The 19357-nt window shown below is 41.7% G+C and overlaps 2 protein-coding genes and 1 non-coding gene across 4 annotated transcripts; all 3 read left to right on the top strand.

Annotated features, from left to right (window-relative positions):
• The first annotated feature begins 1108 nt into the window (after positions 1–1108).
• Positions 1109–1214, top strand: LOC138841254 (U6 spliceosomal RNA). The gene has a single exon (XR_011376365.1). It is a non-coding gene; the product is annotated as a U6 spliceosomal RNA (small nuclear RNA).
• A 1293-nt stretch (positions 1215–2507) lies between these two features.
• Positions 2508–7677, top strand: LOC138841100 (apolipoprotein R-like). The gene is made up of 4 exons (XM_070041610.1): positions 2508–2757; positions 5804–5974; positions 6882–7057; positions 7369–7677. The coding sequence occupies exons 1-4, from the start codon at positions 2673–2675 to the stop codon at positions 7540–7542; spliced, it is 606 nt and encodes a 201-aa protein (XP_069897711.1). The 5' UTR covers positions 2508–2672; the 3' UTR covers positions 7543–7677.
• Positions 7678–12672: 4995 nt separating this feature from the next.
• Positions 12673–18497, top strand: LOC138841101 (C4b-binding protein alpha chain-like). Of its 2 annotated transcripts, none has more exons than XM_070041612.1 (5): positions 12673–12752; positions 13232–13657; positions 16471–16641; positions 17238–17413; positions 18011–18497. In XM_070041612.1, the coding sequence occupies exons 2-5, from the start codon at positions 13570–13572 to the stop codon at positions 18164–18166; spliced, it is 591 nt and encodes a 196-aa protein (XP_069897713.1). In that variant the 5' UTR covers positions 12673–12752; positions 13232–13569; the 3' UTR covers positions 18167–18497. The 2 variants fall into 2 exon arrangements, with proteins under 2 accessions (XP_069897713.1, XP_069897714.1); XM_070041613.1 differs by having other exon boundaries at positions 12678–12752; positions 13541–13657.
• The last annotated feature ends 860 nt before the right edge of the window (positions 18498–19357 follow it).

The following is a 19357-nucleotide window of genomic DNA, read 5'->3' as shown; positions in this document are numbered from 1 at the left end:
TGCCTGTTTTTTTCTTAGAGATAAAAGTCCCACAAACAGGATCTGGGAAGGTGGCTCAGGAGTAGAGTGCTTGCCTTGCATGCATGAGGCCCTGGGTTCGATTCCTCAGCACCACATAAGCAAAAAAAAAGCCGGAAGTGGTGCTGTGGCTCTAGTGGTAGAGCGCTAGCCTTGAGCTGAAGAGCTGAGGGCCAGAGTTCAGGCTCCATGACCAAAAAGAAAAAAAAAAGTCCCACAAACATTTCTGTTCTGGCTGGCTTCAAATGGCACTCCTCAGATCTCAACCTGCTAAGTAGCTAGGATTCCAGGTGTGAGCCACTGGCACCCAGCTAAGTTGTTTTTTGTTTTTGTTTCTTTGGTAAATGATTTTTTTAAAAAGCTACCTTTGAGTTATAACAGTAGATCTATTAACAGGTTGTACCCATCATGATTTTCAGGATATATCATCTATAGCTGTGAGGCTCTACCAGTTAAAATTAGACTCTATGGTATTTGCATGTAGGTTCTAAAGAAAATCGATAGTGACGTCTATGCCATGTATAATTTGGAAAAATTAGTTTTAATTTGGGAAAGGGAGTTTTTCTAGATTGCCAAGCCGTCCAAACTGTCCTCCAAAAAGAGAACTCTTGGAAAACCATGCTGTATGGTGATAGCCAAGAAAATCTCCCTGGGGTTGTGGAGGAAATAACTTTACAACTATTTACATGGTTGAGTTTGTATGGTGCAGGTGAGAATTAACCTTGTCAATTTGAACACATTACAGTTACATCTGAAATAAACTTACATGTTAAAAGAAATGCAGCAATTCTTGTAAACGTTTGGAATACAATGAATAAGAAGAATCTGTGCTTAAAAGTGACATTAAGTAATAGTAGATGCTGTCCTTTATCTTGGTTCCTGTTTATAGAATGAAGCAACCACATGGTAGATTTATTTGCTTTCCTTTCTCAGTAGAAAGGTTGAAATTTAATCACTGTCATCAATATTCCTGGGGTTCGTTCATTTGCTGGTAAAGAAAGTTCCTCTTTTATTTTGGAGAGCTAAGCACTTGCTTGTTAACCTCTCTTGCCCTCCGCACCAGCGCAGTTTGGTGGCAAAAGTCATTCTGGTGCTCGCTTCAGAGCACATATACTAAAATTGGAACGATACAGAGAAGATTCGCATGGCCCCTAAGCAAGGATGACACGCAAATTCATGAAGCGTTCCATATTTTTGCTAAGTGAAATGAACCCCAAGATATGGACACAAGAGGTCTGTCCTTGCGGTTGTTGTTTTAAATGTACTATGGGATTTTTTTTTGTTTCCTTTGTATGTTCTTCTCCCTGTGGGATATCCCCTGTTGTCACTGTACTTGATGTTGGTACCCTGCATCTTATTTGTCTAATCTGGAGAGGGGAAAGGGGAATAACAAAACAGTGAAACAAGGACACAGGATGACCCATTGCAACGATGATACCCACAGGACAGTATACTGGAAAGGGACTTTACAAATTCAGGGGGAGGGGGAGAGGAATATGGGAGGTGAGGGATGGAAGGGATAGTGGGTCAACAACAAGGGAAAGGTAACAATGATCTACAAGTAATGTTCTCATTGCCTTACTTATGTCAATGTAACCCCTCTGTACAGCATCTTTACAATAAAAAAAAGTCATTCTGTATGTTTTCTGTTCATCTTTGTCTTCGGGTGATTTTCTGTATATCTTGCAGTAACCACTGTGTACAGCGGACCCAAGTGGCAAACCATGAGAGGCAGCTTGAAAACTTCTCCGTCCTTTCATGGAGCTAAAGTAAAGAATATGAACAGGGGACCTCAGTGGCTGTTGGCGTACTGACTTCAGCCCATGTTGTTCCTATTCAACTCCGATCTACAGCTCATCTGTTAATGTGTTTGTTGTTGTTGTTGTTGTTGCTGTTCTTTCCACCCACCTGCCCCCTCCAGAGAATGTTAGGACAGAAGGACCTTCACTCTCATTCAGCCCCATGGAACTTTCTTCAGGTTGTCTTGATCTTTCTTCGTTTTCATTTTCCCTGTGTACTTTATCCATATTGTAACCACACCTCTACTTCCCAAGTTGTATAACGCCAGTATTAATTAATTTAGGGTCATAGATACATCAAGAAAATATAAATATTGAAGGGACAACTGTTTGGACTGTATTTTTCTGTCTTCACAAGGCTAGACTGGTGTGCTTTTAGAGACAATTAGGCTCCAGGAAGAAAATCATAGATTACTGTTTCTTCCACTTTCCCACTGGGAATTCTCACCAGTTACTGAAGACCTGACACCTCTGGAACATGGTGGCATGGAACAGGCCTCTTAGCTGAGGCTCCCAGCAAAACCTGCTGTACAGATTGGGATAGAAATAGGGACAAAAATCCAACAGGGGCTCCTGTCACCAGGGGGAGAAACCCATGAGAAAGTGTTAGGATTATGACTGTAAATAGCCACAGAATTCCAGAGAGCACTCCCCGCCCTCACCCCTCAGTTTGGAACTTTATTGGATGATCCAGGTTACATTCTGTCCTGTACCAGGTCTGTTGAATTCTGCCCCTCCCCATCAGTGACTCAAAAACCTAGTTCCTTGACCCTGGCATCAATCTTCCAGTGACACAACTTTCGCCTGACTCAGGGTGACTGAAAAATCTCCAAGTGCTTCCTGAGATTCAGCATCATGGCTTGCAAATTTCAGGGAATTTTCCAAGCACCGTGGTTCCTCGGGCTCCTGTCTGTGCTCTGGTGTCCAGCAGTCCTGTGTGGTGAGTAGAAGCTATGAGGATTGGTTTGTGGTTTAAATCCAAGGTATGGAGAAGAATTCATGCTTAAATTTTAGCTACACAAATGATTACCATTCAGTACAATTTTGAAGTACAAGGAAGTATGTGCATTATGAAAAATATATTTGCAAAAATTTTAGCTCTTTATAGGTTATTATTGTTCAGAAAGCTAAATATTTCAAACACTTGAGGGACTTATCTTACAAAAAAATTTCTGTGTTAAGGTTGGCATGTCAATGAATATTCCTAAATGCCAAAAAGTTAATCTTCTATAGGCTTTGCTTTTTTCTATTTTATGACTAATGATTGACTAGAACATATTTGCCATCAACAAAAACAATTTTATGTTATTATACACAACAAATAAATTTGCTAGAGCAAAATTACAAATCACTCTATAAACTAAAATCATTAAGTAATTATGATATGAGGTACGTAATTTAGAGAATAATTGCCCTTAACCATTAAGCACTAAAAGGCTTTGTGAAGATCTGTGAGACCAACTATACTAGGGCTATTTATAGATGCAGATATAAGTAACTGCTTTAATTTTAAATGGAAGAGTATGGCCAGGATATTGTCCGTTGTCTGCTGGACAGCCTTCTGAGGATAAATTACAGAAATACTTGCTGAATTCATTCATAAAAAATATTTTTCAAGTCTGATGTGGTAGCACATATCTATAATCTCAGCACTCTTGTGTCGAGACAGAAAGATCATGATGTGGAGGCCAGCCTAGAGCACAGTAATCCAACCTGGACTATATTGCAATATACTATACCAAAAAAATCAAACAGCATAGTAAAGAGGTCTTTTCTTTTTTTCTTTCTTTTTTTTTTTGGCAGTCTTAAGGCTTGAACTCTGGGCCTGGGCTCTGTCCCTCAGCTCTTCAGCTCAAGGCTAGTGCTCTACCACTTGGGCCATAGTGCCACTTCCGGTTTTCTGAGTGGTTTATTGGAGAGAAGAGTCTCACAGACTTTCTTGATCAGGCTGGCTTGAGCTGTGATCCTTAGATCTCAGCCTCCTGAGCTAGGATTACAGGTGTGAGTCACCACGCCCGGCTTAAAAGATCTTTTCTTAATGACTATATTTCATTCGATGTTTAAGAAATTCCATTCATAAGCCCCAGACTTATATGTAGGTGAATGTTTATTTTGGCACCATAGTATCAACAGCAAAGGTACAAAGATGGTTGACATATACTCCCTGCTCTCCAAACAGAAAAATGTTCAACTATAGATAATATAGTTGTCAAATATTAGCTGGAAACTTTTAGACAGAAGCTGCAGAGAACAGGGTAAATTAAACCTTTCACTCTGTCTTTGCCACTCAATAGTTGCTTCAGCTGGAGTGAGAAACTAAATCTCTCTAGGAATATGTTTTCTCCTAGGAAAGGTGGGAAAGATGCAATCTCAAATGATACTGTGATGGCTGGATGAGAAAATGCCTATGTTGTCTAGATTATGAACACATTGTGTACATTTATACACATATACAGTGTGTGCCAGCGAATACAAAGGCTACTTACTATTTATTTAAATACATATGATATGCTATGTGTGCTATGAATTGAAAAGTAAAATACAAACGTAAATATATTCTATACATTTTAAAATACATACGTGATAACACAGATTTTGTGTGTAGTATCTGGACTGTAGTATGATCTTAGGAAATGTGGCATAGGTAACTGCAATGGGAAATCAGAGAAATAAATGGCCATTTTCTGGGGAAGCGAGAGGAGGCTCTGCATGGCAAGTGGGACTTGAGCAGCCCACGGAGAAAGAAGTGTACCAGAGAGCTGTAGGGCAGAAAGCTGGTGTGAACACAGGTCATGGAGTGGGATACGCATGACATACTTATCAGTGGCTAGCTGTGCTGATTAGTCTATACAGACAACTCCTATAGGAAGATATCAATTATGAAAAGTGAAGTATCCTTGAGAAAGGGCAGAAAAAGGATTTCTTTTTTGTAATTTTTATTATTATTATAAAGGTGACATACAGAGGAATTAGAATGGCAAAAGTGAGGTGATGAGTGCATTTCTTTTTGGAAAATGTCATCCCTTCCCTCACTCTCTCCCAGTTTTTCCCTCCTGTCCTCACCCACAAGTTGGATAGTTCATTGTCAACATAGGGTCTAGTGAGCACCACTGCTGTATTTGTCCACCCTTTTTTCCTCCATGTCTGTGCCCTCCTTCACCCTCCCGAAGACAGATAAATGAACAAACAAGGCAAAAAGGAAAAGAAAACAAAAATAGCAGCAAAGAAAAAAATACCCTAATTTCCATTTTGTGGAGTTCATTTTAATATTATTTCATATGATCAGAGACACACAGGCATTGTGCCCTTGCTCTCCTTCCCTAAGAATATCCTCCTTTGGAGAAAAGGGTTTTCTAAATGTTCTAAGATTCCTGAAACAATTGTTACTTGGTTTCAGCATGGGAGGGAATCTTCCATTGTTATGGTACTGTCACGGGCATTTTCTGAAATTGCCTCTGACCTATTTTCTTTAACTTCCTCATGTGTTGTTCATGGACCCTGATAACCTTCCATTTCCGGGGGCAGCTCCGTACCTGGTTCCCATGTGCAAGCACTCTTGTAAAATATTTCAAGTGTGGCATTTTCTTAGTGGAGATGTATGAAAAGTTACGAGTAGGGAGAAAAGACTCGGAGATTTCTAGACTGACTGAACATCTCTGTATTTCATTTGAGGCTGCCGGAGGGCATCACTCGTTGTGATTTAGGGCTGAATCTTCCTTCCTGCACAAATGGTTCCTAAAGGAGATAAAGTTGAAGGAACTTGCCAATGGGATGAAAGAAGGCTTAAGTCTTTGTGTCTCCAGACTTTCTACCATCCCACAGCCTGAGACTTGCAAAAGGCTGACCCCAGTGTGAGGGTTTGATCTGGAAATCTTACAGCAGAGAAGACAGAAGGACAAAAATGACTCCTTTGGAGGATGTGATTATTCACCATCTTCCACAATCTCACCACCTCTCTCTCTTGTTTCCCCCGTCTCGTTATCAAGGTTGCAATTTCCCCCCTAGCATTGCACATGGACACCACACACGGGTTAGTTCCTACAATATCTTTAAATATGAGGTTCTCTATGGATGTGATGAAGGATACACACTGGTGGGACCAGCAAAACTCTCCTGCAGCTCTTCCCAGTGGACACCAGCAGCCCCTCTTTGTAAAGGTAACTCCCCTCCCTTCTCGGCCTGTGAGCAAGCAGAAGAACTTGTCAGGAGAGGGTGAAGGGCAAAGTTCTTCCCTGCAGAAACAGCACGGAACCATTTAATTTCATTTACTTCAAATATAGGCAGATATTATTTCATGCAAAAAAAAATACAACAGGCATACGCCTGCTCCTCCCCTTTGTGTCTTTCTCCTCATTGCAAAATTCAACCTCCTTCAGTTTCTTGCATTTATTTCCAGAACTATTCTACAAGCATCAACTTTGATGCATGGATCTGTAGGTCTGTAACAGCATCCTTGAAGAAAGTTGTTCTGGTGTTCAGGTCAGGTCTCAAGGTCTCTCCAGCAATTCTAAATATCACAGACAGGTGTTTCTGACAGGAGGAGACGCAAGTGGTTCTAGCTTTCACACACATCTAGGATTGCATCCACACACACCAATGTTACGTTAATAAAGTCATTATCTATTTGCCACTGTCTCCACTGAACATAGGAAAATAAGAAAGAGCAAGTGAAATTTGAAAGCTAGAGACGTGATCATCATGGCGTGAAGGATAGTTGCCATCTATGTTTATTTACACTCCATCCCTTTATTGAAAACCTTCATTGCCCTCTCTCTACTTCAACTTTCTCACAGGTAAAATAGTAGTAATAGCAGCACTCGCTTCATATGCCTATTGTGAGACTTAAACATATGATAGTCACATAAAGCACAAATCCCCAAATCTGATAGCTAATAACACATACTAATAAATTATGTATATATTAATAAATAACAAAGACTTGGCAATGCTATTTTCACAAAAATGAAGTAAATGATTAGTCTTGCTTTAATATAGCATTCCTACTGAGTCAAGTATCATGTTTTCCTTATCCTTTAACATTGCATAAATATATATTTCCTCCAGCTCTGTGCCTAAAACCAGAGATCGAAAATGGAAAGCTGTCTATGGATAAGGCTCACTATGTCGCGATGGAAAATTTCACTGTCCACTGTGACTCTGGCTTTTCAGTGGTGGGTCCACAAAATATTACTTGCTCAGAGAATGGAACCTGGTACCCAGAGCTGCCCAAGTGTGAGTGGGTAAGTGGTATACGACTCAAGAAAGTTCACTGCTGCCAAGCCCTAAACACAGTATTTCCCAGAAAGCTCTCCTCTAGACAGTGATCTGAAAAAAACATCTGTTGGGATTTATTCCTCAGTCACCACAAGCAGTAAATTTTTCTTTTCTTACTGGAGAACAGCAAAAACTCAGCCTCTTAGAATCCTCTGAGCCTGGGAAGAACTTATTCCTAACCGTGCTTTTTCTAGACTATAGATCCTACTGTTCTCTCTCTCTGGATGGTCAGTGGGGCCTTCTTGTCACCCTCCCCCCACCCCAACATCTCTTTCAGGATGTTCCTGAAGGCTGTGAGCAAGTGCTAGAGGGCAGAAAACTCATGCAGTGCCTCGCAAGTGCAGAGGAGGTGAAAATGGCCCTGGAGATGTATAAGCTGTCTCTGGAGGTGGAGTTCCTGGAACTACAGAGAGACAAGGCAAGACAACCAATTCTAGGGCCACCAATGTGATTTTTCTCAGATGAGGAAGAAAAAGGCTGCCTGGCTGACTGGTCGCCTTATATTTAATCTGGATTACTTCAGTTTAACAGCACCACTCTATCTGGGATGCCAATATTCACCGTAGTAAAACGTTCACGTATCAAAGCTATTTTGTCTTTGTGGTCATTTCAGACCCCAGTGAGGGAAGGTCCCAAAAGATGACCAAAATTACTACTACTGCTTACTGTGTAAATGTTAGAAGTGTGCACTCAGGTTCACACCAATGTACTCCTGGATTGCCTTTTCTCTACAGTTCCACGTATGCACGTGATTCAGATCTCAGAAGTCAAATTAAATGTCACCCGCTCACCCCTCAGCCTGCCCAGTTGTGACATAAGAGGGAAGCCCATTTCTCTGAATTCCTGTACACACTACCTCTTTGATTCATACCACATCCTGACTGTTGCCTTCTGTGAAAGAGGTTTATCCTTTTTGTCTGTCAGGCTCAGTTTAGTCCCAGAGAAGGAACTCTAATGGAGAAATGAGTGGAAAGATCAACATCAGCCACTTCCTTATTCCCAACCCTTCCATCTCATGTGATCACCATAAGACAAACTCAGGTTCACTGTAAAAGGATAGAAAAAGGTTTTTCAAGCAAATGAAGCCCAAATCATGCAGGAGTCCACTATATTTTTATTTAAAAAAATACTTAGAGCACTGAGAAGGATGAAGAAAATCACTTCATAGCGATAAAGGAAACAATTCAACAAGAGGATATGAACATTTTTAACATACACACAAAACATCAGTGTACCCAGCTTCAAAAACACTACTGGACACCAAAGCACAGATAGATCCCAAAACAGTATTTGTGGTAACTTGAATACCCCACTTTCCACAAAAGACAAGTCAGTAAATTTAAGGATTAAATGACATTACAGATCAAAAACAGAAAACAAATTTTTACAGAATATTCTGCCATCAGCCATAGAATACACAGTCTTCTCAGCAGCACATAAACTTTTCTCCAAAATAGATACTTCAGAGCATAAAGAAAGTATTAACAAATAGAAATACAAACTGTAATAGTAGGGCACTGGTGGCTCATGCCTATCTATAATCTTAGCTACTTAGAAGGCTGAGACTTGAGGATGGTGTTTTAAAGCCTGCCCACGCAGGATATTCATATTAATATTCCATTAACCAGCAAAAAGCCAGCAGTGGAGCTATGGTGCAAGTTGTAGAGCACTAGCCTTGAGCAAAAAAGCTCAGTGACAGTATCCAGGTCCTAAGTTCAAGCCCAAGCTTTTGCTTTTCTGTATGCATAATATGCTCGAATAAAAATTAAATAAAGGTTATGTTTGGTGGTGATACTTGTCTATAAGCCAGCTAATTAGGGGGCAGAATACCCAGGAAGATCAGAGTCCTAGGCCAGCCCAGGCAAAAGCATGAGACCCTATTTGAAAAACAAACTAAAAGCAAAAGGACCTGGAATGTGGCTCCAGTGGCAGAGCACTTGTCTAGCAAGTACAAGGTTCTGACTTTAATTTCCAGTACTGTCCTCCCTCCTCCCTCCACCAAGTGGATCCTTTGTGGTTTGGGGAGGAAAATGCCAGGCTTTCTCATTATTCATAATATCCAAGCACCCATCAAATAGTTTTCTCATGACAGAATTCATTTATACTGGCTGCCACATTTTGTCTTTTTACAATCATGTGTGATATGCAAAAGGCTAAATATCACTAATTACAGGGGACAGAAGTTTCATTCATGTTGTTTTGGCTCCTTCTGTTGGCTCATTAACTTTACCTAGTACAGAAAAGAAAAATTTTTGAGTTCTAAACTTTCCTTTTGGTGCTTTTTTACAGTTTATTTTTCTGTGGATACTTTTATCTATTCATTATTAACATACACACACACACACACACACACATACACACACACACACACACACACACACACACACCTGTCCATGATTGACTGTAGTCATAATAACTACTTGAAAGCTTATATATGAATTTCAACATTTGGATAACCTGTAGAGCAGTCAAAGAAGAAACAGAAGTAGCAGAAGGAAGAGGAGGAGGAAGAGGGAGAAAAAAGGAGGAGAAAGAAGAGGAGGAGAAGGAGGGATATAATGAGGAAAAGAAAGTACAAGAAAAGAAAAGAAGAAAATCGTGAGATGTAAGATATGGATAGGCAAAATTTTTTAGACTTAACAGTAAAAATATAATCCATAAAAGGGAAAATCCACAAATTATACTTTATTGCAAGTAGCATGGTCCATCTATAACCATGGGAAACACAGCTATAAAAATGAAGTCTGTTGATACTCAGGAAGATGAATATGAACATGGTTATGAATAAAGTGAGCTCCAAATAGAATTGAGTCAGATCAGAAGGACTGTAATCCCCAGTGGCATCTGCTCAGAATGTTAATTCCATGACAGGTCTTTATTGCAAGCACATTTCAATTGTTTTCCTTTAAATAAGCAGCCACTGGGCTATTTGACTTGCAGGTGATAGAACCTTCTTTTCTGTCTGGCTGCCTTGAAGGTGGGGTGCCGGGGAGATTGTCTATAAGCAGCCTCTTCTTTGGAAACTTGTTAGACACTAGAGTAACTCTGAGAGCACACTGTCAAGCTTTATAGCAACTGTGAGAGAACTGGGAGTATTTCAACCACAGCTTCTGCTGAAGTCCTAACTCCAGCTTCCAGAGGCTTTGTTTCAGTCACAATTACTCTAGGCAACTTATACTCACTTTGGAAGATTCCCACTCCAGGCAAGACAAGCCTCAAGCCTTTGTGAACTCTCTATGATTCTGCCCACCTAGTAAAGATCTCTCACTCTGAAAAGGGGTGGAGGAGCCTTCCCAGTGATTCAGGGGGGAAAAAGCCTGTGTGATTGGTGCGATGCCAGGCTTGCGATTGGCTGTTAGGGTCTGAATGTGAGCTCTCCCTTGGTGCAATCCTTAGTTCCAAATTGCTGGTGCTCTTTGGGAGATGATAAACATCGGGAGGTGGGAATCTCACTGGAAAATGTGAGTCCTTTCAGGCATGCTCTGAAAGTTACCCTTGATCCCTGATCTTCTTTCTCTTTCTCTGTTTCCATTCACCAGGAAGTGAGTAACTTCTTGGTTTCCTCAGCCATGAAGTGCTCCTCAAAAGGGGCTGAGAAACATGGAGGCAAGCAACCAACCGCGAACTGAAACCATGAACCGAAATATATCTATCCTCCATAAAGTTGTTTCTGTCACATAATCTGTCATAGTGGTGCAAAAAATAATAAACACAGAAGTGGTATGAGGTCCACCCTGGGAAGGCAGAGCAGACACCTCCCTACCTCTTGGCTAAGTTTCCACCCACGATGTGTTACCTAGGCAACTGGCACATCTGGAAGCAGTCACCTCCCCCTCCTGCTAGGTTACATCCTGGGCCACCTCTGGTCACATGCCTCGCATCTGACCATAGGAGGGTCTCAGGCCCTGAGGTCACACCCAGATCCAATGTGGCTACACCTTTTGGCCTCTGCACCATGCACGGTGAGAGGCAGTAGTTTGGTACATAAACTTCTTTTCCTGCCTGAATAGTGCGTGGTGTTTTCTTCACTGGCTACCTAAAGAAACCTACCTACTTCATAGGCCTTACAAGTGGGTGTTGTGATTGGTGGAAATGGAAGACAAGCCCAGACCCACGGCTCTGATGAGTGGAATCACAATGCAAGCACAAGAGGGCAGCACACTTTTTCAGTTAAAGAAGAGAGCTATTTCTCTCATTGTGTTAGTCCAAAAGGCTTCTCCTGTGTGCTTTCTTTCCTCTTCCCAGCTCGAGTGTTATGTTTGCATTAGGCCAATACATGCTTCTCCTGAGTGGTTTTGTTTGTCTAGTTATGTCTTTATCCCAAGTAGAGTGGGGGGCTGAGTAGAAGAAGCCCTGAGCTTTCAGAGTCACCTGGCTAAAGAAGCTAAAAGCAGCAGGAGGTAGCTCCTGAGCCCTATAAGCCACTGAGACTCCTGGGGCTACAAGCTCTTGGGGAGGAGGGGGTGACTGGGAACCGAGCCTGCCAATACTAGGAAAAACTAAGGAAGTACTCAAGAGATAAAAGGAAGTGAATAGAGAAGGCTCCAGAAGAGAAGAGATTAACAGCTGAGACCCTGAGTCAGGATCACTGGAAAAATTCCACACTTTCAGATCCAAAGGTCAGCATCCAAGCATTCCAACATCCAGACAAGGAGAGTTTTGCCTTAGTGGTCAGGTGCAGGGGACACAGACTTTGGGGCTTGAGGCATCCTCTGACCTGAACATCATCTAGAGCCAAAAGCCTCTAGCTTTGAAAGCTTAGAGTCACAAGTCTCTAGTTCTCAGAACTTAGAGTTGCAAGTTTCTGTTTGAACACCTGGCCTTTAGCCCTGAGGAGCTTAGGGCTGCTAACATTGGGGAAAACTACCTCTAGCTATTTGTGATGTTTTCACTCTAATAGAGCAAAAATGTTCCACAGTCAGCCATACATGACAGGATGAATGAGCTGAATTAATGTTGATATTCACTCATTCCGTTGTTCTTGATGTTTTTCCTGAGATTTGTGGGAAGAAAATACTGTTTTTGAAGGAGTAATTAAAGATAGCACTGTAGCTAAGTTTTGAATTATTTCTTCTCAATATTCAGGGACTTGGATTTGTATTTTGGATTTGCTTTACCAAGCTCAACATGTTCATGATGACTTTCTGCTTCCTTTCTGCCCCAGAAGGTTGAAATTTGACCGTACTAAAGCCAATAGCACATCATAAGGATCCCGGTTGTTTCTGGCAGCTAAGCACTTTGTGTTTTGAACTCCTATGACCTTTGTTTTGCAGCTGATCTGGGTGGGAAGGTTGGTTCCAGGTAACTTCCTCAAATTCATCTTCTTTTAGTAAACATCAACATGGTTTTCGGTATCACTTCCCATGAAACATAACAATGATGCACTTCCACTACTGCCTCTCACTGCTTTTGTCAGAGATATACCACAGGGCTAGACTGCCCTTTTGGCTGATTGGACACCAAGCGGATATTTTTAGTTCTACAGATTCTTCCTCTTCATTGGGCCCATGCACTCTGACCCGTACCTCCCAGGACTTCGAGTACCACCACTTCCTCTCTCAGCAGATGACAGTGGCACCAACATGTAGTTCATTAGATGACTTGCCAAGTCAGGAATAACAAGGCGATTCCTTTCCTGTATTGACTGAGCAGTTTTGAAAAGTCAGTCCGTTTTTCATGAGAGCTTTCAAAAAAAAATACATACAGATGTATTTTTTTTCCTTCCCCACAAGGTTTGAAAATTTCTACAATCTTTTGCATCTTTTTTGTTCTTGTTGTTAGTCATGGGGTTTGAACTCAGGGCCTGGACGCTGTCCCTGAGCTCTTTTGCTTAAGGCTGGAGTCTACCACCTTGAGCCCTAGGTCTACTTCTGGCTTTTTGGTGGTTAATTGGAGATAAGAGTCTCATGGACTTTCCTGCCCAGGCTGGCTTCAAACCTCATTCCTCAGATCACAGCTAAGTCAGAGCATTGATTGAGTAGGAAATCCTTCTCCGAAGGACTTTCTCTTTCATTGTAATACCCAGACCTCAACAGAACCTAGACACAGCTTTACTGCACTTAAGATTTGCTTTCTGGGTGTCCCTCCACCCCCACGCTTGTTTTGTCAGACACCAATGCATTGTTTCTGTTTCTTGAAAGTCCCACTCTTGCAGTGAAGAGATGAGTGCTACATTGCAAACACCCCCAGAGCTCCACGTGGTTTTTACTCCTGACATCGGGGTTTGATGCTGAAGTGGGACTGTCAAGTGTCCTTTCATTGGATTGATTCTGGAAACCACTGTTCTGCTCTGTTCCCATGGGCTGCTTCCTGACTAAGAGGTCACTCTTGACCTGATCACCCGCTGGGTTCAGCTGCCACTGACCGCTTCACATCTGACTCTGGAAGACCCCACGCCAAATCCACTGTCTTTCCTCCGAGTATTTCAGGTGGGATCTATGCCCTTTCAGCTTCTGCTGGTGCACAGTCATCGTTGGCCATGAGGCTTCTTATGCCTGGGAGCAGCTCTGCGTCTCTGTGCCTCCTTGGAGTTCTGTCCTCGCTCCTGGGCCCGGCCAGCCTCCTTGGTGAGTAAGGCAGTTTCCAGTGCCAGGGCACCAAAAAAGCTGAGAATGGGCAATAGTCAAGGCAGAGAAGAGAGAGTAGACCACTCAATGGCAAATGCATTCATTCCATATCAGAAATTTAAAGAGATAGTCGCGCTGTCATTTGCACTAATTTGTAGGAGGCATAAGGTCATTTTATTACTGTCAGTTACTTACTAACAATTAATGAACTAGTTATTTTACCAATGGTATAACAAATACTTTATTAACTTCTAATTCAGTAATGGATAGGTTTAACACATTTTTAAAAGGTTTAAATACTTTTATGTATATGAGTATGATTGAGAAAGAACAATGTTTGGTTACATACCTGCATATCCACTCTGCTAAATAGGGAAGAATAAATTACCATGTTTCATTTTCTTACAAATTTATATACAGAAAGGATTAAAATTCCCTTCATGTGTTAGCCTGTGCCATTTTATTTTTTACTAATTGTTGGTTTTTACTATCTGCAAAGCAAATGTGAAATAGTAATTGTTGGCAGAAATTCAGAGAAAATTAAGAAGAATGTAAATGCATTACAGTATCAAATTTCTCTGTCAAGTCATAAAATGTTATATAAATCTAAGGGTTTTTTGCAGTTTGATCATTTTTATTATTTAAGTATTAAGAATAGAATTTCCCCATGATTCTTTTCTCTAGAAGATTCTAAAGCACACAGCAGTCTTGGTTTAAGGAGTGAATGAGGCTTTGGGATTCTGGGTGTACACAGCATTGTGAATTTGTAGAACCAACACTAATGTTTCCTTAAGATTCCTCTGTTGCAGATGCTGACATGTACATCTAATGGTCCTTCCAGGTAGCAAGTGTTCTTAATGGAGTCAGATTGTGGCTTGTGTAAAGGAAAACGAGTTTGAGCCCTTCACTAGCTGTGTGGCCTTATGTATGCTATTTGACCTCTCTAGGCTTCTCTTTTCACGTTCGCCAAATGGAGTTGTTGAGAGATTACATGAATTTATACTTGTCCAAGCTTAAAGCATTGTCTGGTATTTAATAACAAATGGCTACACATACATTTTTTTTAACTTTGAAAAAAAAGTTGGCTTAGAGCCGGGCGCTGGTGGCTCATGCCTGTAACCCTGACTACTCAGGAGGCTGAGATCTGAGGATCACAGTTTCAAAGCCAGCCTGGGCAGGAAAGCCCATGAGACTCTTATCTCCAACTAGCCACCAGAAAACCGAAAGTGGCACTGTGGCTCAGGTGGTAAAGCACTTGCCTTGAGCTGAAGAGCTCAGGGACAGTGCCCAGGCCCACAACCGACCAAAAAAAAAATTTTGGCTTGTAGTTATATGGGAATTTGATTGTGAGATACAGAGAAGAGGTCGAATGGGGAGTCTTTATTAGAAAGCTGGCCACTGTGAACAGACGCATGTCCCCCCAAAACTTGAAGCCTCAAATACACTTAACACTGTTAGAAAACCCGAGCCATGAGGGTAGTAGAGAAAGAGCAGAAAAGCAATCTCAACAAAGCCGCTCAGCTGTAATGGAGAGTTGAAGTGGGATGCCATGGTGACCTGAGGAGAGTCAGGAGACACAAGGCCTGGTGCAAAATGGCAGCTGAAGAGTACTAACTAGGGTCATGATCAAGGGGCAGGGTCACAGGGAGCTGGGGAGTTCCAAGAGTCTCCTGAGTTCATGGTCTAGGTCTGGCAGGTCCATAACCTATTGTCCACATCCCTGCTCCTGCCTCTAGGAATTCAGGCATGCCCATCATCAGAGGATGGAGGTGAGCCTCACCTCTACGTTTTGGAAAGTCCCTCATCCACCAAGATGCCAAGATGACACCAGTTAGACCCAGTATCCATATTTCAAAATCAGGCATATGGGGTGGTCATGGCGGTGAGGGAGAGGATTTCATTGTTGCATCTTAACTGTATTTCAATCTGTTTCCCTCTAAGAAATAGAGTTCCTAACAGGTTTCTTTTTTCCATTTTCACAGTTACACATGATCTATTTCAACATTTTTCAATTTTCTTTATTCTGTTCCCAAGATCACTGCTAGTCCCTGCTCACCCAAGAGCCTATCTGTCTTTGTAGTTTCTTTGGACTTCTCTCGTGTGTCTCGATTGTGATGTTTTTCACAGTTATTCATCCCCTTTCTTTCTCTAATCTCCTCTGTCCTCTTCCTGAGTAATCTCTTAGCTCAATTCATATTCTTTTTAACCATCGAAATAATTCTGTATATGGGTATTGATCCTTACACATTTTTAAATATTAAAATGATCAAAGAATAGTTTTATAGAAGGCAAGGAGTCAATTCTGCCTCCCCTAGATTCATAGATGCGTGCCCAATTACCCCTCAGCCATCTCATACCTCCATTTTGTGAATGTTGCCATCTTAGTTCGTGAGCAATGAAATATTGGGAGAAATAAAAGTCTTCCCTAAGCCCCAGCTTGCTGTAGTTTGATGTTGAACTGTCTTCCATAGGCCCATGCATTAAAGGCTCCGTCCCCTGGGTGGTGCTATTGGGTGATGATTTCATCATCCATCAGAAGTAGGGTCATCTAGAACATGCTGCAAGGGGTGGTAGGTATGCCTGGCTCCACACTTGCACTTTCTGGCCATGAGGGGATCCATTTGGCTCCATCATGCCCTCCTCCCATGATGGCCTACCTCTCCACAGGCCATCTGTCCTGGAATCTCAGAACTGGAAAATGAATCTTTTCCTAGTATGTTCCTTATCTCACATATTGTGTTATAATGGGGAAGGCCTGGTGAATTTATATGAGTGAAACATCAGAAGAAAAAAGAGTCTCTATTCTCAACCAGGTTGCAGTTCCCCTCCCAAGATTGAGCATGGACACTACAAGGACATTAGTGAATTTCTGTCCATCACCACTGTGGTACAGTATGAATGCAAAGAAGGCTATGTTCTGGTGGGAGCAGCCACAATGTCCTGCAGGTTCTCATATTGGTCATCTCCGGCTCCTCAGTGTAAAGGTAATCCATTACTGGTGGCAACGGAAACCCTGCATGCTGCCGAGTTGCTCTGAAGTGGTCCAGATCCCAATGGTAATCCCAACCAGAGCACATTTGCCATTGACTCCTGCTCGAGCCTGAGGCAGGTTGGTCATGGATTAATTCCAAATATCCAAGAAATAACACCCTGGGTTTCTGATGGCATCCAGAACCTCTCATGAGAAATTTGACTTTGCTATCAGACGCCTGCCCCCATGATGTGTTATGTTACTGTCAGTGCTCTCATTTTTCCACAGAACTGAGGTTTCTAGAGCAGAGAGATATCGCTACCATGACTGTGTCCACAGTACTTCCCACACAGGTTTGCTAAGGCATGCATGAAATAATGCATGTGACCTGTCTAGAACCCAGTAGTGGCTCTGCACCATGCAGAGCATGTGTGGATAGCACATGTCCAGAAAGCACCAGCCCAGTTCGTGGTGATGGTGGTAAGATAGTCAGAGTGATCATGGAGTAGTGGCAGCTGCAGAGAGAATGAAACAATAGAGACCAGATGAACCCTTTGTTCATCACCAAAAGTTATCTCTCGGCTAACACAAGATCTGTTTTGATGATAGCTCTGTGTGCAAAACCAAAGATACTCAATGGAAAGCTGTCTGTGGAGAAGGATCAGTACGTCAACCCTGAAACCATCACCGTCCTGTGTGACCCTGGCTATCGGATGGTTGGATCACAGAAGATCTCCTGCTCAGAGAATAAATCTTGGAACCCTCCTGTGCCCAAGTGTGAACAGGTGAATGAGACACAGTGAATATTGCGTCACATGACATCTGAAAACACATTACAGATAATCAGCTTTATAAAAACAGGAGCAGTACTAATATGCCTGAAGGGATTGTCTGTTAGGGTTCATGAATACAGGTTTACAGGGACTAGTTCGTGCACCATGAAACACTGTGCTGTTTCTGTGGTAGTAGAAAGCTTATGGTCCTGTTTTATAGCAGGGCAGGCTGGGTGTACTGTAGGGACTTATTAGCAGATGTCCTGGTCCTGGAGCTCAGTATTTCCTCAAATACCCAATATACTCACTTTTATTTCTCCTTGGTCAGCAGAATAGACGCCACTTGTTTCTTTGGATATTTTGGGGATTCCCCTGAGCTTAGTCTCCCTCTTTGCTTGATCTGGTACCTCAGAGCACACATGGGGAACACTTAGAGTCCAAATGAATGGGTTTCCTACTGATCCAACCTGGCTGGGCTTATCGCTCACCTTCCAGTCTTCCTCCTGCCATGAAGTGTCTTGAAAGAAGCATAGCCGCTTATGAGTTTGCAAGCTTTCTGAAATCATCATTCTTGTTTTTGTTTGTTTGTTTATTTGTTTGTTCTCTCAGGAAATCCCTGAAGATCGTGATGTGGTGCTGGCAGGCAGGAAGTTCTTACAGTGTCTTCCAACTCCCAGAGACTCCAAAATGGCCCTAGAGTTACATAAACTTTCTCTGCAGATTGAAAAACTGAAGCAAGACAGAGACAAGGAGAAACTCACTTAACTATACTTGCACTCCTTCTTGCAAGAAGACAGAGGACAGATTTGCTTTTCTGTACCATTCTAGAGAGAGAAAAATGCCAGTTTATTGACTCTACCTAAGCCTCATCATTTTTTGCAATGTCATTGGGAAAAATTTGCTGATGGGCATAGTGATCCTGGAATGTGGAATTATTAATAATTTACATTGTTATCTCTCTGCTTAAGATGAGACATTTCTGGGTTTCCTGAGCTGGCTGAAATAACTATCTACCTTTAAGTTTCCTTTTGAAAATCTGTGTTATACAATATCTGTACCTATCTACCTATAAATGCCAAAATACCTATGAAACCTATCATAATATGTATGCCTTGAACCAGTTCATTTCCTACACTTGGTTGGGTTTTTCTTCCATTTCACACTATTTCAGAGATGATGCACAGCAACAAGTCCTAGAACTGTGTTCCTGGGATTCTCTCCGGACCTCAGGTGCAAAATTTCATACACACTTAGCTTGTAAGAAATTATCAGTTATGGTCAATGCTCTTCTTTTATTTTGTGGTTGCAAATTCTCATTTCCCTCTCTTTGCTGCTTAGGAACCAATTTTTAGTTTGGTAAATACCCTTTAATATACTCACAGGATTTGTGTGCGTGTGTGTGTGTGTGTGTGTGTGTGTGTGTGTGTGTGTGTGTGTGTGTGTGTGTGTGTGTGTGTGTGTGTTTGTCCCAATAGCTACACAATTTTTCATCACGTGTATCTCCTGTGTTCTGTTATCTGTTCTTTTGGGATGAGCACTTATATTGCTTCCAACTCTTTACCAAAAATAACTTTGTGATGAGCTAATCTAGCCTTTAACTAATACGTAATATAGTTTACTCTTTGTTCTTTTGTAAGTATAGTTTTTATGATAAAATGTATTTAAGAAGTATGAAAAGCTAGGTGCCAATGGCTTATCCCTATAAACCCTAGAAACTCAGGAGGTTGAGATCTAGAGTTCCACAGTTTAAGGCCAGGTTGGGCAGAAGAGTTTGCTAAACTTCATCTCCAGAATAACCAGCACAAAGCTGGACTGGAGGCATGGTTCAAGCAGTAAAGTGCCAGCCAGGCAAGCAAAGCTGAGGAAGTAAAGCCAAGCAAGCACAAGTCTCTGAGTTCAAAAGCCAGAAGTGACAAAACATAAAAAGAGAAGGGGAAAAAAAGGAAAAATCCTGAC

The sequence above is a fragment of the Dipodomys merriami genome, unplaced genomic scaffold (genome assembly GCF_024711535.1).
Source record: "Dipodomys merriami isolate MVZ:Mamm:240054 unplaced genomic scaffold, mDipMer1.0.p SCAF_31, whole genome shotgun sequence".
Classification (NCBI taxonomy): Eukaryota; Metazoa; Chordata; class Mammalia; order Rodentia; family Heteromyidae; genus Dipodomys; species Dipodomys merriami.
Note: the sequence above shows the minus strand (reverse complement) of the source record. Positions and strands in the feature narration are given on the sequence as shown.